The sequence below is a fragment of the Poecilia latipinna genome, unplaced genomic scaffold (assembly GCF_001443285.1).
Source record: "Poecilia latipinna isolate Pla-1442-1.1 unplaced genomic scaffold, P_latipinna-1.0 Scaffold1915, whole genome shotgun sequence".
NCBI classification, from domain to species: Eukaryota; Metazoa; Chordata; class Actinopteri; order Cyprinodontiformes; family Poeciliidae; genus Poecilia; species Poecilia latipinna.
The window spans coordinates 31,587-41,541 of NW_015114531.1; the positions used below are offsets into that span (position 1 = coordinate 31,587).

At 37.7% G+C, this 9,955-nt stretch overlaps 1 protein-coding gene across 2 annotated transcripts in view; it reads left to right on the top strand.

The window, feature by feature from the left end:
• ythdc2 (YTH domain containing 2) overlaps positions 1 to 9,955 on the top strand; it is a 62,873-nt gene that overhangs the window by 24,157 nt on the left and 28,761 nt on the right. For both annotated transcript variants that reach the window (XM_015015479.1, XM_015015480.1), the window contains exons 11-16: positions 1,009 to 1,144; positions 3,489 to 3,615; positions 3,842 to 3,907; positions 6,923 to 7,101; positions 9,394 to 9,490; positions 9,696 to 9,783. In XM_015015479.1, coding sequence (XP_014870965.1) covers positions 1,009 to 1,144; positions 3,489 to 3,615; positions 3,842 to 3,907; positions 6,923 to 7,101; positions 9,394 to 9,490; positions 9,696 to 9,783 — 693 coding nt within the window. The remainder of the gene's footprint in view (positions 1 to 1,008; positions 1,145 to 3,488; positions 3,616 to 3,841; positions 3,908 to 6,922; positions 7,102 to 9,393; positions 9,491 to 9,695; positions 9,784 to 9,955) is intronic.

The window sequence follows — 9,955 nt, forward strand, 5'->3', positions numbered from 1 at the left end:
TAGGGGGGGCGCAGAAAATGTTTGGAAACCACTGGGTGGGCGCAGAAGAATAAGTTTGGGAACCACTGGTGTAAACTATCTGGGAAATTTAAAAAAATACTATAAAATTTACAAGATTTTACTCGCATTTTTTTCATAAAACAACTTGTTTACAGTACTTTGCAAAGGTCTTTTTGTGATTCATTGTTTCTTTATATTTTGTTTTCAAGAAGCCGGAAGGTTTTCACACTATAAAGAGATTTTTATCATTAGTTGCCTGTGCCTTGTCAGCTCTCCACTCAGTCGTTGTAGCCATTTTCTTTAATACTGCAACCTGCCTATATATCGGTGCTAAATGCGAAAGTAAAAAGTTTGAAAAGTGTTTACAATTTAGCAGAGAATAAGCTTTTAATCAAAGCTAAGTCTTGTTACTACCAGCCTTTTGAAAAGTCACAACTTATTCAGATTTGTTTCATTCAGTTCATTAAAAGAACATTAACACAGTTTTATGAACAGTTTTTAAACAAAGTAAAGTTCAGATGAACCTCTAGGTAATAACAGCTAATGTTCCACTGAAAGGTGATCCATTCTTACATCCTGTGTCAGATATGTCTGGAGTTTGTGTAACTGTTTTTAAACCTACCTTTTAGATTTAACAAAAAAAATATATATAGAAATGAGAAATGTCTGTCAGGTTAAAAAAACAACAACAACAAAAGATACCGCAGAAAACGAGTTGCTCTAAAACGCCTTAACAGAGGTAAACCAGGGTCTGTGGAATCACAATAACCAGGAATTCAGACCAAAGCATTGCAGATCGTAAGTGAATGACTTACATTTGAAAAGCATATGTCCACTTTATGTGCACATTGCACAATATGGATCCTAAAACTGGACTGAAAATGAGAGAAACGGTGAGTTCCAGAAAGCCTGAATAATTTTTCCATAGTTCCCTTATGTTTTTCACCATCTTATTGAAGTGCTGTCTAGAGAACACGTTCTCTGTGAACATTTTGTTATGTGTCACAGAACGAAAATGACACAGATCAGCTTGAACCATGGCTGCTGCGGGAGATGGACTCCTGCATTTCCAGCATTTTCCTGCATGAAGACCAGGAGGCTTTCAGTCAGCTCTTCAACCTCATTCTAAATGAAAGTGTCCCAGGTAAGATTCTCTCTTCACATCTAATTTGTCTACATACACTAATCTACATTTAATTTGAAGCTTAAAGAACACAGCAGACAGATCAGGGAGGAAGTAAGGAAGGTAAAAGCAAATTTAGGTTCTAAAACTATATCCCAAACTTTGAACAGTCTCACAGAGCTCTGGTCAGTCCTTCATCTGAGCAGTGGACCAGTATGGCATAGCGACTATACTTATCAAGACACGAATGTCCACAAATACAACAGATCTTGATGTATAGAAAATTTTGCCTTAATTATTATAACATAATATCTCAATTAGAAACATTGAAATTGGTGGAATCTAGAGACAACTGGATGTTATTTTGTCCTTTTGCAAGAACGATCAGAGTAGAATGATAGGGTGAAGTAATGTGTAAGCTGAATGAATGTACTGTTCTGATCAATTTTATTTCAAGAATGCCATTAGTCATAGGTTATGTGTGTAAAAATACCAATTTTGTAAATATTAGGGGTGTAGTGACAATAATCTCACGATATGCTATACGATATTCTAATCAAAATACGATATATATCACTATATTTGGCAAATGATACGATTCAATGCACTTTTACGATATTCTGACAGATTTTAGAGGGACAGAGTGATTTTGGTGACATTTTGTGTTCTACAGACTTGGACTTAATTAGCTGAAAACTGATTAAAAACAACTACGCAATACCTGACTCTGATTGGACAAAGACTTAGAATCTACAGCTGGACAAAGATGCAGTGAGAAATTTTGTTTCTGTCATTTAATTCATGTGGATTTGACATAAAACTCAAAGTTTCAACAGTGATCCGGGAGCTGAGTGGGGAGATTATCAGCCTCTGTAGACTCTCAATATGCAAATAATTGTATTTATGTTTTTCTTTTGGACGTACTTTGGCTGCATTTTGGACTTTGAGTCACAGAAAAACAAAACCCGATTTGGAAAAATTGTAATTTTTTTTTCCATTATGAAACGCTCAAATATTCATAACAAATGGTTTTTAAAATTTAGAATGACAATATATACTGTACATTTATTAAACTGATGTAAAAAATATTGCAAGCAACACAATTTTATAACATCAGCATGAAAATGAAGGCAATTCCTCATTTGTTTGTATGCAATTTTTGACAAAACATCATAGGTCAAAATAAGTTGCCAAAAAATTTTATAATTGTGTGTTGGAGAGGAGGTGGAGGGGTGAAAAAAGGTATTTTGTACTATGGGGATAAGGCTTTTCTACCTTGACTCCCAGAGTTAGCCGTGGCTATAAGCTGTTTACTACTAGCTGCTGGGGGAGTGGCTCTGCCTCACCCCATAGTGATCGACTCCTTGCAGCTGCGCAGCGCCGCCATTCCCCTGCTTGGATCTCTGAGTAGCTGCCTCTCAGACTACCAGGATCTCATCGTACTCTCAGTCTCTGATACTGTTCATCAGTTGCTAATAAGAATGATCGATCTGCCATCGTCATCATGGCAATCCTCACAGCACCGCGGATTCCGGCTGCGGGTTTCCCCTCTTCGTCTTCCAGCTCAAAACAGAGCGCTGCTACCTGCTGCGCATTGATTCTTCAGGTAATCCTTTATATACAGAACAGAAACCACTAAGCTAAAAACAAATTACGAAGTGGATGCCACCAGTCGCTCCAATATCCAAACTTTGCATTAATTTCGCGATCTCACTGTATTTGCCGCTACACCATTCCGCTTCTCTTTTAAAGTTACTTGCGCAACTTTACTTTGTTTCTTAGCAACAAAACACAGCCCATCGTTATTTATTGAAGATTAGAGTTTCCAAAAACAAAGGAATCTATTGTTGCATTTTGTTTTTTACGTTTGGAAGCTCACTCCCTGTCACATAACCGGAAAAGCCGTTTTTTTGACATTTCTCTGACATTCGGAAAAATACGGCTTACTTAATTTAGCATAAGGCCTATTAACACAATTTGAAAACTGGTGTGTAGTTTATAATGTGCGCTTTAAGCACAAGTTGAAAGTGAGACTGAGGGGAGGTGGGATCTTGCTGCTACGCCATCACAAATCAGACATGTTAACAAGACGTATAGGCCTATGGACCCCTATGGTTTAACGTATCGATACTCATGGATGAAAAATTGATATCTTCCAACGGGGAAAAAAAATCTATAAATATCGTAGAATCAATATAATTATACAGCCCTAGAAAATATGAAGACTTAATACTGTAGAATAAAGATGATGCTTGGATGTCAGTACAAAACCATAACAGATACATACGCTCTTATACTTGAAGTAATGCATAATGAAAGCAGGTTTGGATGAAGGATCTCTCTTCTGTCCTGAATTGTGGTTCAGTGGACTTCATGCACAGTGAGACCGGCTCCACAGCTCTGATGGTGTCAGCAGCACGGGGATTCCTTCCACAAACGCAGCAGCTGCTCAGTATGGGTGCTGATATCAACATGAAGGCATCTAACGGGTGGTAGGAAGGCACACATTTCTTTCCTATAATTCAAAACTTTGATTACAAAGATTAAAATGGCTTTTAATCTTTGTAATTAAAAGTATGCCTATGGTACCAACTCAAAAGATGGATAACTTGAATAATGGAGTAGATGTTGTCACAATATAGTCTATTAGCTTTGCTTTGATGAAAATATTTACAAACTGTTTGAGGCATACGACTCTTTTTTGACATCTCTTTTCAGGACTGCCTTAGACTTTGCTAAACACTTCCAGCAGACAGAAGCAATGGATATCCTCAAGTCTTCAATGTGAGTCTATTAAACAGTATAGATAGGAGCTAATGGTCCATAAGCAGTGGATCATTAGAGGTCGCAACCAAAGGAACTACTCAACTATATAGCTTATGTATCAGAAATTCTAATCGGTCTCAAAAGTTTGATCAGAGATCTGAAAAGTCATCCTTCCACTTCATCAATGAGTCCTAGTTGCATACTTTGTCAGGAGTGGGATGAATGTCCGTCCATCCATCCATTTTCTGACACCCTTGTCCGTAATCAGGTCGCGATGGATGCATATTCATCAATTGCCAGAATTACATTATTGTGGCTTCATTAGTAAGTTTTATTATTATAATGGATGTAGTGACTAGGCCTAACACAAATTTTGCTGAGCGATTAATTGTCTTATTATTGCGATAAACGATCATTTTAAACTGATGTAATGATAATGACATAATAATGCAAGCACATTCTGCAAAAAATAAATACATTTTATATTCAAGGGAACACTTAACATTGGAACTGGTAAACAAAATAACCAAAACAACCAAAAACAAAAATAAAATGGACTCTCAGTTTCTGTTAACAAAAAATGCATTTCAATAAAAACTAAACAACATAAAACCAAGGTGGAAATAAAAACTACATTCAACTAAGAGTACAATTATGAAGTATGTATACTTCATAATCAGGTACTCAGCATATCCGAGTACCTGATGCAACAGTTCACTCCTCCTTACAGGAGGGGTTAGTGAAGAGCACCAGAGTTCAGCCTTTTTTCATCCAGTGTCATCAATGGAAAGAGAAAAAGGCAGGAAAAAAACGATAAAGCCAATAAATTAAAATGAGGTTGATAATTTTCATTTATAATGCCATTAATTGATTTATTGTTTATCATGACAGGCCTGGTAGCGACTAAATAGAACCACTAATTATTGTATTAGAAATGATACTGTTATTTGATGCGATGGACTGGCGATCTGATCTGAGTGGAACCTGCCTCTCACCAGTTGACCGCTGGAGATGAACACCAGCTCTCCTCGCAACCCGGCAAGGACAAGTGTGTTATATAGTGGATGGATTGATGTTTAATAATTAACTGAATTAATTAAGGAAAGAAATAGCATCAAAAGACATGATATCTAATCGGTGAAAAAGAAAATCTGAAGGTAACTCAGAATGACTTTATATGCTTCACAAAGATTTAACTGGTGTTTCTGCTTCTCTGAAATGAACTCTTGAAATTTTCAGTGCACATTTTGGAGATGTAAACATCTGACCTTACGCTTAGAGAGGAAAACAAGGGAATGAACTCCAATGAGCCTCCTTTGGTTCGATAGCTCTAGCCACTTTGAACTAACACAATACAACTGAAAAGGGATTTACTTTTGGTCCAATATAGGACTTTGGTGTCACCGCTCTTGGAGTGGAGTGTGGCAGGTTTGTGGGTATGAGATATTTAGTGATTTTCCTACTGCAGAACAAAACAGAACAAAAGTGAGAAAAATCAGAAAGAAGAGACTCCTACGAGAGATTAAATTAATAATGATATTTATTATGATGCATCAGACCCGCTGTGTTTAACCTTTAAGTAAGGTTTAATTTGTATTAATGCTTGAATATTAATGTTTATTAAATACCCCCTTAAAACTATTGAGCAGAGGTGAATCCAGAAAGTTTTTAAATAGGGCTAAAAGTGATGATCTTTGCATATTTTACACTACAGTGTAAATTATGCAAATGGTAGAGATCACCACAATATCCTCAAATAGGTACAAATCTGAGCCATGCGAGTAAATTCTCCATGTTTCAAAAAATATTCTGCATGAGACACTTCCACATCTGACAGTTTGGCAGATGGAACTCAAAAGTTTTCTGTACATCTGTGAATAAATTTTTACTGCACCTAAGCAAGTCTAATCTTTGTCTTGTTTTCACTGACATGTGAAAGAGTAGCTATAGCAGGGTACAAACCAAATCTAAAGACACTTGTAAAATGAACACTGTCAGGTGTCCCACTAAACATTAGGGACTAAGAAAAAAGCTGTTTCAGCAAGCAATGTGGTATAAAGCTAATCTTGAAATTATGTGGTTCTTTACGGTGATGATGAGCTTTATTTGGATCTTAATGCTGAACTGGTTCTACACCCCTGCTCTAGTCTAATAATAGTAATATTAATGCTTCGGAGTGGTCCAATTAAGCTACAATTATTCCAAATATGATTTTCATTGAAACAAGTCGTTTGTTGAAGTACTGAGTGAATCTGTGGATTGAGCTAAAGATTAGGATGATGGCAAGGAAACTTTCCAACCTCAAAGGCTTGGAGCTCATCGCTAAACAAGAAACCATCAAAATACCAAAGGAAACATGCAATTATAACAAGGGATTGATCGTTATAAATAAAAAAAATAAAGCTTTTTCCATAGAAGGGCATAAATGATTTTTTTAAAATTAATATAAACAAATTATTTTTCTTTCCCAAATCAATACCATTATTGTATAGCTTTATTACCGTATGTTTTTCCAGATACCTGTTTTCTTCCTATCGGAAACAAACTTGTTTCAATGAAAATCATATTTGGAATAATTGTAGCTTATTTGTTTTGGAAATCTCAAGTAAAAGGCGTGAAACCAGTTCTAATCCAAACATTGGGATTACCTGTGTTGCACTAAGCCTGTGAGCCAACTGTAGCATTTTTAGTCGTTAACCTATAAATGGCTGAAGGTGATGTGTGTTTTCTGGTCTTTCCTGAAATTGCCCCCCTTCCCTCCTCCCTCCCTCTCCCGGTGACAACAAACCAAATTCAGCAACCATGTATTCCACCATTTTCAAAGAAACTGAAGATCCATGATCTGCACTAGTCATGCCTGCTGCCCTAGCTGCCTCTTATATTGCTGGGATGATTCCTGGGGTGACATCAGCACAACAACACACAAGCCCGGTTCCTATAGAAGCACATGATTGTTTACTTATATATTTTTTTAGGATAATTGTGAATACTATAAACAATTAAAAGCAAAAATGTTCTTTTGTTTCTGTGCAGACCTTTGGGGGAAGTGAGCAGCCTGGAGGAATCGGCGTTGGTACAGTGCAGTCCTACAGAGCTGAGCAGTGAAGAACAAGAGCTTCTCAAACAGTACCACCACAGCTTTGATGACCAGCGGGTGGACCTGGATCTCATCATGACATTGCTCCACAACATCTGCACCACCACTAATGAGGGTGAGGTTTAGCATTGAGGCAACTCCTTCCATCCAGTTTGAACTATTTTCTTTACACTCTGGGTTCATTTGGAGTCTCGCAGCTTGCTTTTTGGACCTCTGTATTACAAGTCAGTAAAATAGTGTTGCACCTGAGACTGTTCTGTGTTCTGTGACTGCAGGAAAACTGAACAATATGGACATAATGCAGTAGCTGATTATGGGTGCATAAAATAATGGTAGGATGAAATCTGTCTGAAAAGATAAGAAATATACTTATTTCATGACTAAAGTTTTTATTCTGAGTTTTCTTTGTACAGTTTTGTTTTTTTCATCAGACATGAAAATTGTAGGTTTTCACTTTTCAAGTGTTGATTGTAAATGTAGCAACAAAGTCACTAAGTTGGCAACAGTTGGGTGCTTATTGTTACATGCAGATGAGACTTGGTGGGCAGGTTTGTCAGTCGGCCTTCTTTCAGATCCTTTATAAGATCAATGGATAAGCTCTAGACAGATGGATGGATAGACAGATTTAAGATTTTCCCTCAGGAAAATTGTCATCTGTCTCCCATACAACACATAAAACGTAAAAACACTTAAAACATTACAACATTAAAAGCTTAGCCAAACTGACTGGTCGACCAGTCTGGCTAAGCTTGGTCATGTGTATGACAAGGCGCTGGCAATATCAGATTGATAAAACAACCTCATCATCTTTTTTTTCAACATCAGATGTTGAAAGAGTTCAGCCTCCTCAGGTAGTACATCCTGATCTGGGCTTTCTTATATAGCTGCTTGGTGTTACTTGTCCAGTCAAGTTTGTTGTCCAAACACAGACCAAGATATTTACAGGTCTGCACGATCTCCACTCCCTCCACTCCTGTCAGAACTGGTTTTGGGCTGCCTCCGTCTCTCCTGAAGTCAATGACCAGTTCGTTTGTCTTGGATGTGTTTAGCTGCAGGCTGTTTGTATGGCACCAGACAAAGTTCCACATCGGACTTCTCTACTCCTCTTTGTTGTCTTTGATGCACCCCATGATGGCAGTGTCATTGGCATATTTCTGGATGCGACACATTTCAAAGTTTTTACAGAAGTCCCAGGTGTATAGGTTAAAGAGGATGGGTGAGAGTATCGTACCCTAGGGGGCTCCAGTGCTGGTGACCACAGTATCAGACATGTCCTTTATCCTGACAAATTGTAGTCTGTCAGAGAGGTAGCTGGAAAACTAATCAAGCAGGCAGGAGTCCTCTCCAATTCTTGTAAGTTTTTACAGGAAGAGAGTCCTGGCAGTGCCACTTCCCTCATCCAGGTGCGAGTAAGTATGTATCAGCCAATTGTCAAGCTCCTAAAATGAAGGAAATTGGAGAAAATTTCTCTGCTGGCCAATTTATTGGTCCTAAGATTTTCATAATTTCTCCCGAATCTGAGGCTCAGTCTAAGCCAGTTGGCTTTTTCCTCAGTCTGATTTTGAGTTTTCCAATTGTTTGTGGGAACTTGGAAGACTGTGGGAGTTATGTATAATATTCTGACAATTTAACTTTATGTTCTGCTTACTTTCCTTCTCAACGCTTACTCATAAGTTTTTTTTCCCCTCTTTGTTGGTAGTAAAGAATACTTGGTTTGTGAGTGACAAGTTTTTTGCTCCCTTTAAACCACCTCAGCTTCTACCCAAACTTGAAAAAGCTTGCTTCCCTCAAAGAAACGCAGTGACCACTCATCTTTTATTCATCTTTTCTTTTTGTCTTTAGATTATTCCAATTGACAGTGCAAGACCACCATGACTTCGCATGGAGTAGTCAAAGTAGTCACAGAGTAGGTTGAAAACCTACAAACAAATGAAACAAAATCAATTACAGATCACAATGACCTAATTAACTAGTTTTCCAGGTAATGTTAACAACCTACTTTTAAGTTAACAGTGAATGAACAAATAAATAAACTACATTCTAAACACATAAAACCCATTTCATCAACAAGGCTAATTTGGTCTCTGAATGCAGATTAAATGATATCATGTCCAGTTCCTACCAGAGTGTCTTTGTGGAAGCTTGAAGCTGAGGCTCTTTGTCTGCAGAGATCATTGTGAGCACAGGTGTGCCAAGTTACCTTATAGACTTCAGATGGGCCTGAGTGAAAGGGATGGGTGCGCTTGATTCTCTCTGATGTGTGTGCCAGTTGGGTGGAGATAGTAAATGCACTCACAAGTGTACCATTTGCTGTTTTAACTTGACAGTGAGTTATCTTTAGTTTTCAGCTTCAGTCACCACAACATAAACTGTGCAGGAATGTGAAGTTTTATCTTGTGATCTGCAGGTGCTGTCCTCATATTTCTTCCTGGATATGATGAAATTGTGTCATTGAGGGATCGCATCCTCTTTGATGATAAGAGGTTCTCCACTCACTCTGAGAGGTAATAAGGCAAAGAAAGCATGGCAAAGGTCTAATAATACCTTATAGCCGTAAAAACCTGTCAAAAACTGTTAAAAGTTATTACTGTAATGTAACTCTCTGTATTTGCAAATCTTTCTATATAAGGTGTTCTTTCACTGTTTGTTCTGTGTGTTGACCTGCACCACTAGGCCTTGCTTGTGGGATTGATGTGTCTTACCTCTCAGTTACCAGGTTTTCACTCTGCATTCTGACATGCAGACTCTGGATCAGAAAAGAGCCATGAAGCCAGCTCCATCTGGTGTCCGGAAGATAGTGAGTCACTTTGTTCACTCCTCTCTGCTGTATGCAGGAAAATGGAAGCACATCTATGCTTATTTGTCTATACTTATCTGTCTATACTTACTGATTAATTTAGTTTATATATATATATATATATATACCGTATTTTCCGCACTATAAGGCGCACCTTCAATGAATGGCCTAT